Source organism: Myxocyprinus asiaticus, chromosome 43 (genome assembly GCF_019703515.2).
Source record: "Myxocyprinus asiaticus isolate MX2 ecotype Aquarium Trade chromosome 43, UBuf_Myxa_2, whole genome shotgun sequence".
In the NCBI taxonomy this organism is placed as follows: Eukaryota; Metazoa; Chordata; class Actinopteri; order Cypriniformes; family Catostomidae; genus Myxocyprinus; species Myxocyprinus asiaticus.
The window spans coordinates 30,581,619-30,599,300 of record NC_059386.1 but is presented as its reverse complement, the minus strand read 5'-3'; the positions used below and the strand labels follow the sequence as shown (position 1 = coordinate 30,599,300).

Below are 17,682 nucleotides of genomic sequence, written 5' to 3'. Positions count from 1 at the left end.
TGGCAACACAGCCTAAGGTTCCAGTGTTATGCTGACGGCATACAAATCTACATCAGTTGCCGATCTATTTCTGTATTCCCACCTACCTCCATAACCCATTGCATTCATAGTCTAAAAAAGTGGATGTCTTCAAACTTTTTGAAATTGAACCCTGATAAGACTGAAATCCTGTTAGCTGGCCCCAAACATTTTATTTCTACTCAGTCTGATCTCTATTTAGATATTGATGGTGTTTTGGTTAGGCCTTCACCTACCGTCCATAATTTGGGAGTGATATTTGAGTCTTCCCTCTGTTTTGAAGCTCACATTAACCACCTCATCAAGTCTTTATTTTTCCATCTACAAAGTATTGCTTGTCTTCACTCCTCCGTTAGCTGTAAGGATGCAGAAACTGTTATCCATGCATTTATTACCTCCTGCCTAGATTATTGCAACTCCCTTCTAATTGGTCTACCAACTAAATTACTTCAACGTTTACAACTTGTACAGAACTCAATTACACGTGTTCTTACACCAGCAAATCAGCCCATATTAAACCAATACTGCATCAACTGCACTGGCTCCCCGTTTCCTACCAAATACAGTTTAAAATCCTTATCTTAGTTTTCAAAGCTTGTCACGGTTTAGCACCATCATATCTAAATGAGTTGCTTCACTCATACACCCCTGTGCGCAACCTCAGATCATCAGGTGCCAAATTACTCACAGTTCCTAAGTTTAGATAGTCATCTATGGGTGGTCGATCCTTTAGTGTCAATGCCCTCAAACTCTGGTACAACATCATCTCCGTGAAATTTCAACCCTTCAGATCTTCAAAACTCAACTGAAAACTCATTTCTGTACACTGCTTTTCAAACATTTCTTGTCCCTAACACTATAGTAGCGTTTTCCTCCATCTCTTCTTGTCATAATCTTATTTCATTATCTAATGTGCCCAGTTCAACATATCATTCATAATTTGCATTTGTATAACTGTTTTACTTTTGTTCTCCCTGTCTGTATTTTGTTTCACTTGTTGTATTATTCCTTGTTTTGTTTTGTTGATTTTGTACTTCTCTTTATATTAGAATTTTGTGTCTGTTTCCTCTGTTAACACTTTTTCTTTGTTGTTTCTTTTCTCTTTTGTGAAGCGACCTTGAGGTCTCGAAAGGCGCTATATAAATAAAACGTATTATTATTTTTATTATTATTATTCCTGTAGCATTTCCACTTGAGCATGGTTTGGCACAGCATGATTACAAACCGTTCTCGGTCCGGATTTCTTGGCACTGTTAGCTAACCATGCTCAACCGTGCTGGTGGAATTGCTTTAGTACTTGCAGACTCACGATTATCAATTTGCCAATGCCAAGTTAACTAATTTGTTTCTAGGTAGCTGGCAAAATTCGCTATAGTGAGGTTAAAGGGATATCTCACCCAAAAATTTAAATTCAATAAATATAAAAAAGATTCATATTTAAGTCCATTTTTTCCCCATAAATTCTCCTGCCCAGTAGGTGGCGATATGCACAAAGGATGTGAATCACCAACAACAAAAGAAGAAGAATGTGAAAGTGCAGATTTATAAGGACTTGAAAAGGACTTAAATATTGATCTGTTTCTCACCCAAACCTATCATATCACTTTTGAAGATATAGATTTAACCACTGGAGTCTTATAGATTACTTTTATGTTGCCTTTATGTGCTTTTTGGACCTTAAAAGTTCTGGCCACCATTCACTTGCATTGTATGGACCTACGGAGCTGAAATATTCTTCTAAGAAGAAAGTCATACACATCTGGGATGAAATGAGGGTGAGTAAATGATGAAATGATGAGCTTGCTCATTAAAACTAATATAACATTATATTACTTTTATAATATTTTGTCAATACATTTCCTATTTAGCTAGTCTGGGAACTTTTACCTTTCTGTGTTCGTGTCCTGTGGCATGTACAACCCCATGGCAAATGATGGTAAACCTCTTGCATTTTTCTATTTGCTTTTCTTTTTGTGAAAAGGGACATGTCTTTCCTGTGCTTTAGAAGAGTAAAAAACTGGAAAAGCAGTGCTTGAATCTGGCATATGCAATCATCCTCCATAGTGCACTCGCTCCACTGTTTAACTCTCACGCCGTTGCCAACTAACATATTTGTTACGTACATTCAAGAACCACAGTGGAAAAAGACACCGTTACCATGCCAACTGGCCCAGATCAGCACGGAACGGCTTTATTTTGAAGCAAGAAACATTCAGCCCGATGGTGGAAAAGCGCCTTTTGTTTTCCAAAGTATGCCGTTATAGAGAGTGTTTTCAAAACTCTCCATTTTTGGTGGAGGAAATTAATGTGTTCTCAAACTAAAACATACTAGTGTGGAGGAGGCCTTATCTTCGAAGAAACTTTGCTAGAATCCTATTCAGTAAATATGGTTCTTGATAAGAACCTGATGAACCAAAGAACCTGAGGAACCATTATTTTTTAAGAGTAAACCTGATGTCTGATAAACATAGGGTGCACTAGCAAGTTCACATCATTTGCCCTAATGGTTAATCCATGAAGGGATTTGCTCCCTAATTGCTGGAGTGCAAACCGATGCCTCCACAACACACTGATATGGGCCATTGATGAAAATTTGATATCTCCATCCCTTATTTCTCTTGTTCTCCTTGAAACTGTTAACACAAGTACACACACGTACTCAAGTCAAACCATATGTACCGCATGTGCTCTTAAAAAAGAAACATGACCTAGTTCATCCTCGCTGTAAATAAACTGACCTCACCTTCAGCGCAGCGTTTGCCCTAAGATAAAGCACTTCACATGAGAATGAGTCCATCTGTTCCAAACTCACAGCCATTCATGATATAGGCTCACCGACCACTTTATTAGGTACACCTGTACACCTACTTATTCATGCAATTATTTAATCAACAAGGCGTTTCCGTTCGCAGAACTGCCGCTCACTGGATGTTTTTTGGCAGAATTCTGAGTAAACTCTAGAGACTGTTGTGCGTGAAAATCACAGGAGATCAGCAGTTACAGAAATACTCAAACCAGCCCGTCTGGCACCAACAATCATCCATGGTCGAAATCACTGAGATCACATTTTTTCCCCATTCTGATGGTTGATGTGAACATTAACTGAAGCTCCTGACCTGTATCTGCATGTTTATATGCAATGCGCTGCTGCCACACGACTGGCTGATTAGATAATTGCATGAATAATTAGGTGTACAGGTGTTCCTAATAAAGTCGTCAGTGAGTGTATTTTATCCAATAAGTTGTTTTAAATTCTCTAGTTTCTTTTCTGAATCACTAAGCTTTGAAAGAGTTTATTAAAAACAAAAACAAAATTAACACTCACAAAGCACCAAATGCAAGTACAGATTGGCCTTGTCAAGTAAATAAAATTTGCTTGGTCGTTTACTTTATTAGGAACTGCAAAATTACATAGTTTAAAATGAATTGTAGAAATGATAGTCTGACCTTCACTCATGTAAGGGATGTGCACAATTCAAAACAAAAGAAAAAATTTTTTCTTGCGGCTTGCATGTCATCTACACAACTTTACGTCAGTGGAAATTTGATCATCTTAAGTTTTTTAGGATGCCTAAAGCAGTTTTTTCTCCAGAACACCATGTGATGGCATTTATGTGGGATATTCCTCGCATTAATCCAACAAAACGAAAATATGAGGAATAAAAGTCACATTTTTTGTAGACGGAGACTAGCTCATCTTGTATATGATGCTGCGAGTGACACAATGACCAAAAAAAAAAAAAAATGTCAAAAAAAATAAAATAATATAAAATAAAAAAAATAATCCCTTTGTTTATAGAGACTTAAATTTTCTCTTTTTACCATTGGCAGGTGTAGAAAAACATTAATCCTGGACCCTGTGTGTGCATAAGAATATTTTTTTTCTTAATTGCAGAAAGGTACCAATTTTTGATGCCATATAATGAATTGCTGGTTAACAGCCATGACACCATCAGAAGAGCTCAAAGCTCATTAGAATCCTTTTCCTATTAAAGTTATCACATTAAACCCAAATTGATAAATTGAAAGCAAGAACCCACAGGGAGGTTTTAGAAGAGGAATATGAGTGGCAGAAAGACAAAGGTCTTTGTGCTTCCACAAATAGACTTAATAATTATTCTGTCTCCTTTGCGTCATAAAAAACCCCCACCTCGCTTTTCCAAGTACAGTCTTTCAGAACACGTTATGCACTTTTGCATTTGCATTACTTATACAGTTTTCATTACCTCTAAGATGATACACATTACTGGATCTGTTTGGGCTATTGCATTTGCTTGTGTCCTCTAAAATCAAGGCATTCTCATGAGGGGACACATTCAAACTTTTCAGCTTTGCTTTGTTTTTGTGGATGGTTTTGCATAACGACACAATGTTTAAAATGCACTGGGGGACAGATATTCAAATAATAATAATAATTTTTAAAAAAACATATAAGCCAAGTGCACATCTCTCCTCCACTCAAACGTGAATATATAGTTTCCAAAAGCATCTTCATTCCACTGAGTCAGCCCTGCATAGTGCATACACGGGGATGGGCTAAAAACAAGGGGAAACAATGCTTTATAAAATGAGTCTTAAGGCATGCAATGCAGCAAACAGAAGTTGAAAAAAAAAAAAAACGTTTTTGCAACTCAAATCACAAGCATTGGACCTGAAATTTGCCCAAAAATTGTCAAATGGCAATGGAACTTCCAATTATGGAATTATAATTTGGAATCAATTACAAATAAATCAAACAAGAATCATCTCAAAATCAAATAATCTGCTATACTGAATAAATTCAATTCCAATTTTCCAGTTTATTTTTCCGAATTTCAGTTAATCAGTATCTTATTTTGAATCTTTGATTCTTATTTGAGCCCTTTAGAATTGGTTTCAAATTGTGACAGAAATTCCTTTTGGATGTTTTGACATGCAATGTTGTAGGGAACTTAATTTAAGGTGCTGTTTCATGACCATTTTCAGCTTATCAGGATAAATGGTTTACACACTTATGTTTAATGTTTAATTTATGCAACTGGGACAACTTCATACATGTTTTATAACTTCCATGTCCACTAATTTGCTTATAAAACTCATTACCCATGCAACGCATTGTGCCAACATGAAACTATTTGGCTAATGATGTCTCCATATTTGGCTGAACTTTGCGGCGCTGATGAGTTTATGCAAATGCAGATGTGTACGGCACCACCAGACCATCAAAACCTCATGGGTCTCAAGATGCTGACTGTTAACATTATTAATGGGGGGGGGAATTAACTCCCTGGAGTGTTTTTATCTTCAGGATTTGTTAATAGTTGGTGAAGTACACACACACTCAATGTATTTTAAACTGGGAAATCGGAAAAATGATCCGAGCAGAGGGAATTGAAACATCACAGACTGAAAGATGAGCAGGGAAGTGGTGGCTTGAAATATTAGAGTAAATGTTATCAAGTGGAATAGCAAGTGCTTTTGTCTCTAAAGTTATTTTGACACCCATGCTGATTTAATAGGGAAAAGCAAGGCTTAGAATTATATATAAAAACACTTTTGGGATGTATGCACTTCCGCTAGAAATAATAACATTTATTTCTGCTGTGAAATAAAACTTGGATGCATGAATAATTGTACTAAATTTTCTAATTTACCACATATTCTCAGGATTTAGCTGTGCCAAAAATTCAAAGATTTTTTACATTTTCTTAAAAAAAGAGTGGTGCTTGCCTATGCAAAACTCGCCACTATGAAGTAGGGTGTTGTAGGTGGTTTCCACAGTGTTTTTATGCGATCTGGGTAGTTGCTAGGTCGTTGTTTACTGGCCCTGGTCTAAAGAGGGCCTGTGCTATTTTGGTCTTTAGATATGGTTTTTAATCCCTTATTCAGTGTAAATATAAGGAATTTTAATGCCCATGTTATGGTCTGCCAGCAACCCGGTCTCATGACAAGTCGTAATGATAGTACAAGATTGCAAAATCGTATGAGTGGGCTCGTATAAAGTTGTATGACTTGTATTCCCATTAAGAAAAGAAACGAACAAAGTATGATGTAATTAGGATTTTTCCTAAGCTTAACCCCTAACCCAAACCTAAACCTAACCATAAAGTCTAACCCATTACCCAAAACCTACACCCAACCATGGTTTTAATAGGAAAATCACTGTTGTGTACTATGGAAGAAGGAGAAACATCGGGTTTTGAATGAGTGTTCTTATGAGTTTTCCTAAGATTAATTCCTAAACCAAACCTGAAACCTAAACCTAACCATAAACGGTAACCCCTTATCCAAACCCTAAACGATACAAGGGAAGCATCTTGTTATTGGCATACATCAGTCATTTGAATAAATCAATATGGGATATGTAACCAAATTTTATCTGTGTATTGTATCGATTTAAAATTCTCTTTGTTGATTGGTTGGTCTCTATGGGAATTGAAGTTGTACCTCTTCATACGATTACGATTTCGCCATCTTGTTGCATTATTCCGAGCTGTCTTGCGCCTATGTCAGTCCCTAACCCTAATATGAGCAACATTAGGAATTATGAATAGTAAAAGTGGCCACCAATTATCAGGAAACAGAGTGAAGTACCAGACAATGCATTCAGTGAAGTGTGATTATGTAGTTTATGGAACTTAGTCTGTTTTTCTGTTTATCGGAGTGCGAGATGGGAACATATCTTGTTTTTTCTCTTTCGCTCCCTTGATTGCAAATGGGTCAGATTGAACCCTGGGGTTTCAGTGTCCCCTGCTGCAGAAAGACAGAGGTGGGAGGGGGGCAACTCATTAACGAAATGCAAAATTTACTATTTCTGCCCAATAAAAGTTGAGAGCCGAGGAAATATAACTCAAAAGGCTATTGTATAGTACATAACAACCTTTTTTAAATTTGTTAAATGGGCAGATAGGAATTAAGCGAGACCAGGTTGAGGCATGTCGATCAAAAAGGAAGGAGGAAGTGATGTGGGGTATAGATGGTGAGTTGAAGTGAAAGATTCCCTCTTTCCCTGGAGCGAGTTAGATGGAGACACAGATGTCAGTGAACACAAACTCCCAGGAGACTGTGAGGGACAGAAGCTGCTCTTTTACAACATCTCACACACACTCTGGGAATGGAGTTTGTACTCCTTTAATTGGGCACGTATAATACATAATGCACATAAGTGCTTTCACTTTGCCTGAACTCCCTTTGCAGCTCCTCTGAGACTGAAGGAACATAAACAACCAGATGGGACTACTGTGTGGTCCTGTTTGGACAGAAAACATCTTGTCTGCTTTTAGCCAATGCGTCCATTATGCAGCCAACGCAGTGTATGCATTCTTCAGTCCTGTCCTACATCAGAGCTAAAAGTGGTCATTAAATGTGTGTTAAAAGAAGTCTGTGGTCTTACGTAAAGCCGCAGAATGCAATGTCCATCAAAACTCACTCCGTTTGACTGCGCTGACCTTCAAAAATGAGCATGGTAAGCAGTTCTGGATATGGTGCATCAGTTATACAGATTTCTAGACTGGCATGTATTGCCTGGTAAATGGCTCAAAGTCATCATTCAGGTGTGAATTAAGTTTTTGGGGCTGAAGTTCTGGAGTGACTATTTGCACTAGGTCTAAATAGCACCTGCCACACAGTGCAGCTTTTTGTCCTCCAATAGTCTGGTGGAAAAACTGAAATTGAGGACAAACCGTGGCCCTAGTGTCGTTGCAGTGGTGTAGAGTGTAACAACGGTGTGGATGGGCTTTTCTTCGTGTGGAAGACTCGGGTTTGATTCTGCCTTTTGTCCATCTTTTTCCCATTCTGTTTCCTGACTATTAATATTTCCTTAAATACTACTTATAATAATAAATAAAAATGTATATAAAGGTTGATTTGTGAGTGATTTGTTCACGGTGAAGGTCGGGGATTTAAGAAACAGGTTTGATCCGGGCATAATAAACCATGTTTTACTATAGTAATATTGTAGTAACCATGTTTTTTTGTTTGTTTGTTTTTTTTTTGGCAGAAGCAATAGTTTTGATGCAGTTAACCATTGCTGTTACTACAGTTATATGGTGTTAATCAGGGCAGGCCCGAGGTTTGTGGGGCCCTAGGCGAAATCATGAAAATGGGCCCCCGGTGTGAAAATTATCCTAACTTTAAAATATCCTAGAACCACTGCAAACGTGATGAGCAGATTTTTAAAATAGAAAGCACTAAAAAAGAAGCACTATACTGTATAGTTCAATAGACACCAAATAATGTGTTCCAATAGCTTTTTTTTCCCAACATGAAGATTTTAGGTTAAAATGCATGCATAAAGGAATATGTGCATTTTAGATGCTGTGACAAGTCACCATTTTATCGCACTATTTTACCTTTCAACTTTTTCCTAGAAGTATAAATAAACCAATGTCTCAATTAATATGAGGTCATGGATACTGCAAGTATGATATGTTACTGGGTAACATTTTACAACAATGTTTGCATTAAGTATCAATAGCAATGTATAATACAATTTTCCAGCATTTATTAATCTTGGCTAATGTCAATTTATAAAAATACAGTTGTTAATTGTTTGTTCATGTTAGTTCAGTTGTATTAACTTATGTTAACTTATACAATTTTTGATGTTAAAAATGGACTAGTATATGCGGAAATTATTATAAATAAAATTACATATTTTAAATATGGCCTATAAACACACCTCGTATACATATATTAGTACACAAATGTAAAGAATAAACACATACCTCTTAGAGAGCAGAGATCTTTGCCAATAGGATGGTTTGGTTATTTTCCAGATTAATTGCTCATATTTTCACTCTATGTGAGTTTTTTGCATCTGTATATCCACAGTGTCTGAATTCTTTCCCCGCAAGATTATTCTTGTGAAAACATGAAAAGCACTAAACGCCGTTTCTGCTATTCTTTACACAAAATAAGCCTCAAAGGCTCAAATAGCCACAAAGAAATATTTTTATAAATTATTTCCTACGTTTCTGTCAGGCGTGTACATTATTCACCAAGATGTGTGATCTGTGTCTAACAATATTGTTATAAGAAGCCGTGCTCCATTTCCCAGCAATGCTTTACGTTATGAATAAATTATGCAGATTAGTGTGCACTGCTTAGCTTTACTTCTTGCTGATTTTAGATACACTGCTGTTATTTTATTTGATGTAACTTTCAGTTATTTGTCTTTTAGTGATTATTCAGAGCTCATTTTATACTTAATATGTTGTTTTTAGTTTTCACTGTAATTGTGATTTGTATGTTAAATGATCAGGTCCATGTGTGTATGAACACTCTCCTGAGTGTGTATGACAGAAACCATAGGACTGCTGAAAATGTCAAAATATGAATCGTTAATGCTTTTAAACTTATAATTTGATCACTTACTTTGCATGCGTTTGCTGCTTTGTGGGGCCCTCCCAGGCACGTCGGGGTCTTAGGCGGCCGCCTGTTTCACCTGTAGGATAGGCCGGGCCTGCTGTTAATATAGTAACAATGTTTAATTTTGTGGTTACTATTTTACTACAAAATAACATTATGATTCTATGGTTACTGTAGTAAAACCATGGTTCATTTTTGTAAGGGAAGGTTAGGGATAGATTTAAGGGTTGGTGTAGTGTGTCTGTGGGACTCTAAATAAACAATAAACACACTGCAGTGATGCCACTATACTGTATGCTAGTCTTTAAATTGAGTTGCAAATAGTATCTGCCACTATTTGCATGTATAATCTAACTAAGATGCTTTTTGTTGCTATTTAAACTTAGTGCAAATAGCCTCTGCACTGAAGTTCTTAGACGAATATCTCCCACCTCACATTAAAAGAAACGTTGTAGGTAGAAAGATGCTTCAGTCTTCAGCAAATCTCTTGATATGTAAAGTCACAATGAAATTTAAAGAGATAGTTCACCCTAAAATGAACATTCTTTCATCATTTACTAACCCTCATGCCATCACAGATGTGTTTGACTTTCTTTATGATTTTTAGAAGAATATTTCAGCTCTGTAGCAACAATGCAAGTGAATGGTGGCCAGACCTCCAAAATGGAGATAAAGACAGCATGAAAGTAATCCATAAGACTCCAATGGTTAAACCCATGTCTTCAGAAGCTATATGATAGGTATGGGTAAAAACAGATCAATATTTAAGTCCTTTATTACTATAAATGTGCACTTTCACTTCCACATTCTTCTTATTTGTTTTTTGGTGATTCACATTTTTTGTGCATATCGCCACCTACTTATTGGGGCTGGTCAAAAGTGGAGATTTATAGTAAAACTGGGGACTGAAATATATATTTGTCCACAAATATCATATCGATTCTGAAGACATGAATTTAACCACTGGAGTTGTATTGATTACTTTTATGCTGCCTTTATGTGCCTTTTGGACCTTCAGAGTTCTGGCCACTGTTCACTTGCATTGTGAGGACCAACAGAGCTGAGATATTCTTCTAAAAATTGTTGTTTGTGTTCTTTAGAAGAAAGAAAGTTATACACATCTGGGATGGCATGAGGGTGAGTAAATGGTGAGAGAATTTTCATTTTTGGTTGAACTATCCCTTCAAAGTATGAATAGAACAAAATTATTTTCTTCCAAATTGCATTGCATAAGATTATTAGCTAAGACGTTCTATACTTACAAGAAAATGGCATGTAAATGGATTATCGGTTAAATACATATGAAATATAATCATAATTTCTTTACAATTATTTTTCATGGGGGCCTGGGTAGCTTAGCGAGTATTGACGCTGACTTCCACCCCTGGAGTCGCGAGTTCAAATCCAGGTCTCCTGGTTGCTTGGGAGGGTAGAGTCACATAGGGTAACCTCCTCGTGGTTGCTATAATGTGGTTCTAGCTCTTGGTGTGGTGAGTTGTGAGTGGATGCCATGGAGAATAGTGTGGGCCTCCACGCGCACTACCTCTCCGTAGTAACACGCTCAACAAGCCAGGTGAAAAAATGCACGGATTGAGGTGTCACTATGCCACCATGAGGACTTAGAGCGCACTGGGAATTGTGCATTTCAAAATGGGGAGAAAATGGGAGAAAAAAAAAGAAAAGAAAAAAAAAACCTCAATGATTTTCCTTGATTGTGACTTATGTTTTGTTTGGGGGTCTGAGGGACCTCCGTGAAAAACGTCAGATTACATATGTTTGGGTTAAGGAATGCAACTTTCATATTGATGGCAAACAGAAACAAAATTTTACTATTCTAGATAACAGTCAGTCACCTCTCTAAAAAAAGTGTGTTCTATGATACAACAGATGGTTAACAGTTCAATATTATTTACCTAATGGGGGGGTTTAAATTACATAATTTCACATAATTGGGGTTTCTGAGACCCCAAACATTACAATACATTGTTTTGAATTTCAGCTGTATTCATTTCACCTGCACCAGCACACACGTCACACTGACGTTAACTATTTTTGACGTCCTTTACATGTTCTTCAGTGGCATTGCAAGGCAGTTTGACGTAACTTTTGGTCCTGAGAGAGAGAGAGAGAGAGAGAGAGAGAGAGAGAGAGAGAGAGCTTTACTGATTAATGCTGAATTTTGGTAGCGCGCGCACAATGGGGTCATTAACATCCAGCGGCATCACGAGGGACCTGTGTGATGCTCTCGCGCTCTATAAAGCCCTTTACTGAGCTTTTACCAGTTCCATTCCCGCCTACTCACGAACGCGTTTAAATATCCAGACACCTTTTGCTGTGCCAACTGTAAAACTTTACGAGTTTGTAGATTCTGAGGGGTCAAAATGAGCTCCTCGCTTCCGAAAAGCGAATCCACCACATCCCTCATCAAATCCAATACAGCGAACCGGAAATCCGGAAACTGCGCAGACCCCGCAAACCACCGCAACGGTCACCGGCACGCGGGAGGCGGCAACGAGGATACTTGCTGGAGCGAAGAGTGCGATGTCACCGCCCGGAGACCCCTGTGCCAGCCTAAGCACGCCAGGAACGCCGGTGGTGGTGGTGGTGGGAAGAAGAGTGGAGAAGATCCAAAGTCATGACGGATATTATCAGGAGGATGGACTGGACCGGCACGCCAAAGAACACCGCAAACCATCAAGGCACCATCACACCATTGACCTTCCGGTGCAACACCACGGGAGTTCCCGCACCAGCCGGACGCCTTCGCCTACAACATCCCTCTCCAAGCACTCGGACGAAGCCGCGTTGTTCTTTGAACCGAAGGACAAGCATCGGACCGGTACTTCCAGTACACCTCTAGCATCAGCACCACTCCAGCCCGTCAGCATGCGCGTCCCCGGGAGAACGAGTGCGTACAGCGGCGCCCTTGATGCAGACCTCCATCCAATAGTTAAGTCAGTCTTCGGACAGGTAGGGCGACAACTTTGCTATATCACTAACTACACTAACTACTAATGATTCTTTAGGCTGATGTTTTTATTTACATATCTTGATCAAGGACATTAATTGTGATGTTCATGAATAAAACCATCTGGGGTTCGAACCTACAACCTTTCATTTATAAGCCACTGCTTCACCAGCAATACAGAAATGCACTATATAAAATCACAGTGAATCTGCTTTGAAAGCATCGAGATTTTCAAAAGTGAGCAGAAAAACTCAACAGGTGGTTGATGGAGTGTTACAGTAGGCTACTAGGGAAAATGCACTCACTTTTAATGAGTGGACCACTTAGTGACAGTGTAGCCCAATGGTTTGGTATCTAAATGGTTGTAGGCAGGGGTTAAACTGGGCTGGTACAGTCCGGGAAAAAAAATGCTTTATTGTCAATCCATCCCATTTATTGTATTCTCTGTTGCCGTTTTTGTTTGATCAATTTGACACATCCCATCTCTATTTAGCAACTGCACTTGTTAAAAAAATATTTCAAGTTATTTATGCTTTACTCTAATCAGTTGCCGGCTTATAGAGGCAACATATGAGAGCAGCACGAGACCGTACGCTTCCGCATTTAGACGCGCGTTCCGCTTCTGTACTGCGCCGAGGTCCGATCTCTGTTTCAAGGAATCAACTGCTCACCCGTTTCTTCTTAGACACACTGATATGCAGTAACGGTTTTGCTTAGTTGTTAAAAATTCGTATGCAACCAAGGGGTTTTGAATCCGAAATCACTCACATCCAAAGCAACAATAACATTGATCAATATTTCATACAACTTGAGACCAAAAGACCACTCGACCAACACACTGTAAAATATTTCACTGTTATTTGTATTATACTGATGTGTTCTCCATTTTTTTTTATGCATTTTTTGTTTTTGCATTTATTTATATTATTATTTGTTTTTCTTTTTGAAAAAAAAAAAGAAAAATAGCAAATGTACAGTCACTAGTGAAAATGCTTCATGCCACAGTGAAGAATTGTAAACTTTTATAATTTAATGCAAATGTTTTCATTACAATATGAGTAAAAAGGTAGTTGTGTAGAAGGTGTTTGTTTCCCCCATTAAGAACGATGTGCATTTACTTTTAAATTGTAACATAATTAGATTTAAGTTTAGCACGTTCTATAACAGGGGTGGGCTACTATTTTGGTAAAGGGGTCACATCAGGCTTTAAGTAGTGCATAGGGGACCACATTGTATTCCTTTTGAGATACAATGTTCTGCATTGATTTGGTTTTTGAGTCTTTTAAGCTCAGAAATAGTTGTGTACTCAATTTTCTGAAGTGTATATGTGACTTATTGGTCTATTCTGCAATTGCCTAAAGTATTGTATTTCTCTACGAAGGTAGATACTTTTCTATCAGGCATAAAAAACTGAATAAAGGCTAAACTTATTATAAATTATTTATTTTACCATCTCTACTTCCCTGTTCATTTATTATTCAATTTTACTTTCTTTTAATTTTTTGTCGTGAAGCGGTGAGTTTACTTATTTTATTCTCAAAACATTACCCGTTTATGTGCTAAAAGGTCATGATGGGGTTCTCGTCAATGGTTTGACTTTCCATTCAACACACAACTGAATAAAACAGGCTGCATGACTATAAATGACTACTGCAAGAGTTAGATTAACATACAGGTGTGAGGGACTTCAACATCTCTAAACTGCACAAATAAAATATACATATACATATTCCACTTTCGCTTGCTTTTGCTCACGTGTCAGTGAAAACCCCTCCGCGTGTCAATGATGCCGAGATCTACTTTTATATTTAATTTCATCACTGAGAAGGTTTACCTGCAAACTTAGTAGCACCAAACATCACAAGCAGCCTCAAGAATGGACACAGAGTGGCCGTATAACACTTTTCCTCGAGCAGAATATTGCACTATGAGATCGCTAAGTTTGTTCAAAGGGGAAAGCGAGAACTAGAAAGAGCGCACTCGCGTGTGCGTGATTGCCAGATTGCACAAAATAAGTATAATATTAGGCAGAATATTTCCAATTTGCGCAAGTATAAATCTCAAATGGGTGGAGTTGCGTCTCTTATCTGGCAACCCTGAGCATGTTAAATGCTTGTGGAGGTGCGTTAGGTCCCAATGAAAGATAACTGAAATATCCAATGATAAAAAAAAAAGCTTTTAGGATAAATGAGCCGTGGGCCACATTAAACCATGTGGAGGGCCGGATCCGTCCTGCGGGCCGTAAATTGCCCAGGGCGTCATTTTTTTAATAGTTTTTATGTGGGGTTGTAACATCGGCTGACTTTAGGGTTCCCCCACCTCTGAAATCCCAATTTAACCCCTGGTTGTAGGTTTAAACCCTGTTCAAATTCATTCAGGTTAAGTGGGACTGTCCCTGCAATACAACACAATACTTTACTTTGAATAAAGTTTTATTTAAAAGACTAAATAGTAGTAAATGTTGTCTCTTGTTCAGTTTATTCAACAAAATAGCCTTACTAACTGCATTCTGATTTGAGAGTGCCAAAACTTTTTATGCATCATCACAGTACCCCATAGTTGACTTTTTAAACTCGACAGCATTTGGAATGGCCTGTTCTTGGGGATATGATCTCTCTATAATCAGATTGTGATGATAAAACTGAATTATGCATGAAGGTTTAATGATGAAATTGAAACAGAAGACTCTACAAGAGGTCAAATTGTGGTTGATTTGACCCAATAATGTCAAATTGAAAACCAATGAAGTATGAATAACTGATATGAATATTATATAGTATAATAAGATGAGCTGTTGTAAGTGCATTGATGAAACCGATGCACACAGTAACCTGTAACGCATCATCTTTGAATCTCTAGCTATTTATTTTGATATAGTGATATGCTATTGGTATAAATGTGTTTTTTTTTCTTCCAATAGAAATACATTCTAAGAAAACTGTTGTTTGATGAACTAAAGCAACAACCTTTACTATCTCTCAAACCTCAGTTTTCTTAAACGCTGCAAAAGAAAAAGGATAATCCCATATTCCAAGGAATATTCAGAGTTCAATACAACTTAAGCTCAACCGACAGCATTTGTGGCATAATATTGATTACCATAAAAAATAATTTTGTCTTGCCCCTCCTTTTCTTAAAAAAAAAAAAAAGCAAAAAGGGGCCTGGGTAGCTCAGCAAGTAAAGATGCTGTCTACCACACCTGTAGTCGAGTGTTGAGTGACTCCAGTCAGGCTGCCTAAGCAACTAATTGGCCCGGTTGCTAGGGTGGGTAGAGTCACATTGGGTAACTTCCTCGTGGTCGCTATAATGTGGTTCTCCCTCTCAGTGGGGCATGTGGTGAGTTGTGTGTGGATGCCGAGGAGAATAGCGTGAAATGCCTCCACACGCTGTAGGTCTCCGCGGTAACACACTCAACAAGGCACGTGATAAGATGCGCGGATTGACTGTCTCAGATGCGGAGGCAACTGACATTCATCCTCCGTCATCTGGATTGAGGCGAGTCACTATGCCACCATGAGGACCTAGAGCGCATTGGGAACTGGGCATGCCAAATTGTGGAGAAAAGGGGAGAAAAATAAAAAGATGCAAAAATCTGGTTTCCAGTGTTTTACTTACTATGGAAGTGAATGGGGCCAATCCAAAAAGTATAGCCACATGACATAAACAGTATGCGTGTTAACATGATTTTGGTGTGATAAAATCTCTTAATAACCTTTTCTGTGTAAAGCAGTGGCGAATTCTCAGGGACAGCAAAGCCTTCTCTGCTGGCCTAACATGCCAAATAAATAAATATTTTTCATCCTTTAATTCTCAATCACCTTTTTGCCTATGTATTTTTAATCGCTTTCCACTCTTGATCTACAAACAAATAGAGAAAAACGAAAAGTTTATCCAGTCAGAATTTATTCCTTGATGCTTATAAGCAAAGCGTGACAACTGTTTCATAAATCACATGCCCAAAGCAGTGCGTGAGTTTGAGCTCCAGCCCGTCAGGCCTTCAGAATTTCTACAGAATCCCTCAACAGTGCAAATGAATGAGCATCTGAAGTCAGATTGTCAGATTCATCAGCCAATCAGATTGATTTATTTGTTCTTGGTGGGTGTGATCTTTAGGATATGTCTCGGTCGAAGCCTTCTAGCTGGCCTTGAGTGACGCAATCACGTTTTAAGTGATGTACGTAATTTGAAAGCGAAGTGCACGAGATCTTGCTGACGAGTCAGCTCTCATCACTGCCGCTATCACCATTGAGAAAGAGATCCTTATGGATTTAAAAACACGAGATGTTCTGCATGATCATGTGATTGCTTAATTTAAGATCGGAGATATCAAGTAGGAATATCCCACATCCAACTTGAATGGAACGCAGCATAACCTTGTACCCTGATGAAACGAAATTTATTGCAAGCAACATTTAAATCGCAAATATTATTAGATATATTTTTCCAGGTATTATAGACCTCCTTGGTAGATTCATATGAAAAATTATGATTTTTGACATTCATTTCACAATACAGTCATGCTGCAGTTAAAATTAGACTTGCTTGAGGATTAAGTGTCGTTTCAAGTTCTGGTTTTCGTGCGTGGACGTGTTTTTAAAATGTCAGTTGGTATTATTAGTTGACTGCCACGTAATGTATGATAGACATAGTGTCTTATTCATTGTGAAACTGTGTTTTCTTAATGGCATGAATCGCACTGAAGGCCTAGACTTAAAATGCACGGCTCGCGGTTGATGTAAAGTTATAGCCAATTTTGCAAATTTGTTGCCATGATGATGTAATGTCAACAAACCCTAAAATGACTGTTAAAATTTTATTTAAACAACCTTACAGCTCAATAGCTTCATGTAAGTGCTTTTATAAAATTATAAGCTTCACATTTCTGCCTTTAAACCTTGCAAAAATTGGCCCCATTCACCTCCATTGTAAGTGCCTCACTGTAACCTTGATTTTTGCTATTTTTAAAAGAAAAGGAGGGACGAGTTGAAATTATTTTTTGTGGTGAATAACATTATGCCACAAATACTGTCGATTGAGCTTAACTTGTATATAACCTGGAATATTCCTTTAAGCTTTTTCTGGAAACAGCTTTACACATTAGGATGGACTTCTATAGGGAGGAAAGTGCTTAACATAAAAATATTGTCTTTTTGGTTTAATTACGCTAATGTTCTTTTAGTAGTAGATGTGTCAAACCTTTTTCAGATTAAGTGACTTAGAATTAGACTTCACAATCCGATCATGGTTAATAACACTCCTGAGCTGCAATTAGATAACAAAGCGGTTTGCATCAGGTTTTCTGCTTCTTTCTGTCGCATCTATCCTGCTAATGTAACACCTTCAGATTA

General features: G+C 37.8%; 1 protein-coding gene across 1 annotated transcript in view; it reads left to right on the top strand.

Moving 5' to 3' along the window:
* Positions 1 to 11,785: 11,785 nt before the first annotated feature.
* The window catches only part of LOC127433428 (calcium-binding protein 1-like), a 39,661-nt gene continuing 33,764 nt past the window's right edge, over positions 11,786 to 17,682 (top strand). The window contains exon 1 of the mRNA XM_051685336.1: positions 11,786 to 12,336. Coding sequence (XP_051541296.1) covers positions 11,908 to 12,336 — 429 coding nt within the window. The 5' untranslated portion in view covers positions 11,786 to 11,907. The remainder of the gene's footprint in view (positions 12,337 to 17,682) is intronic.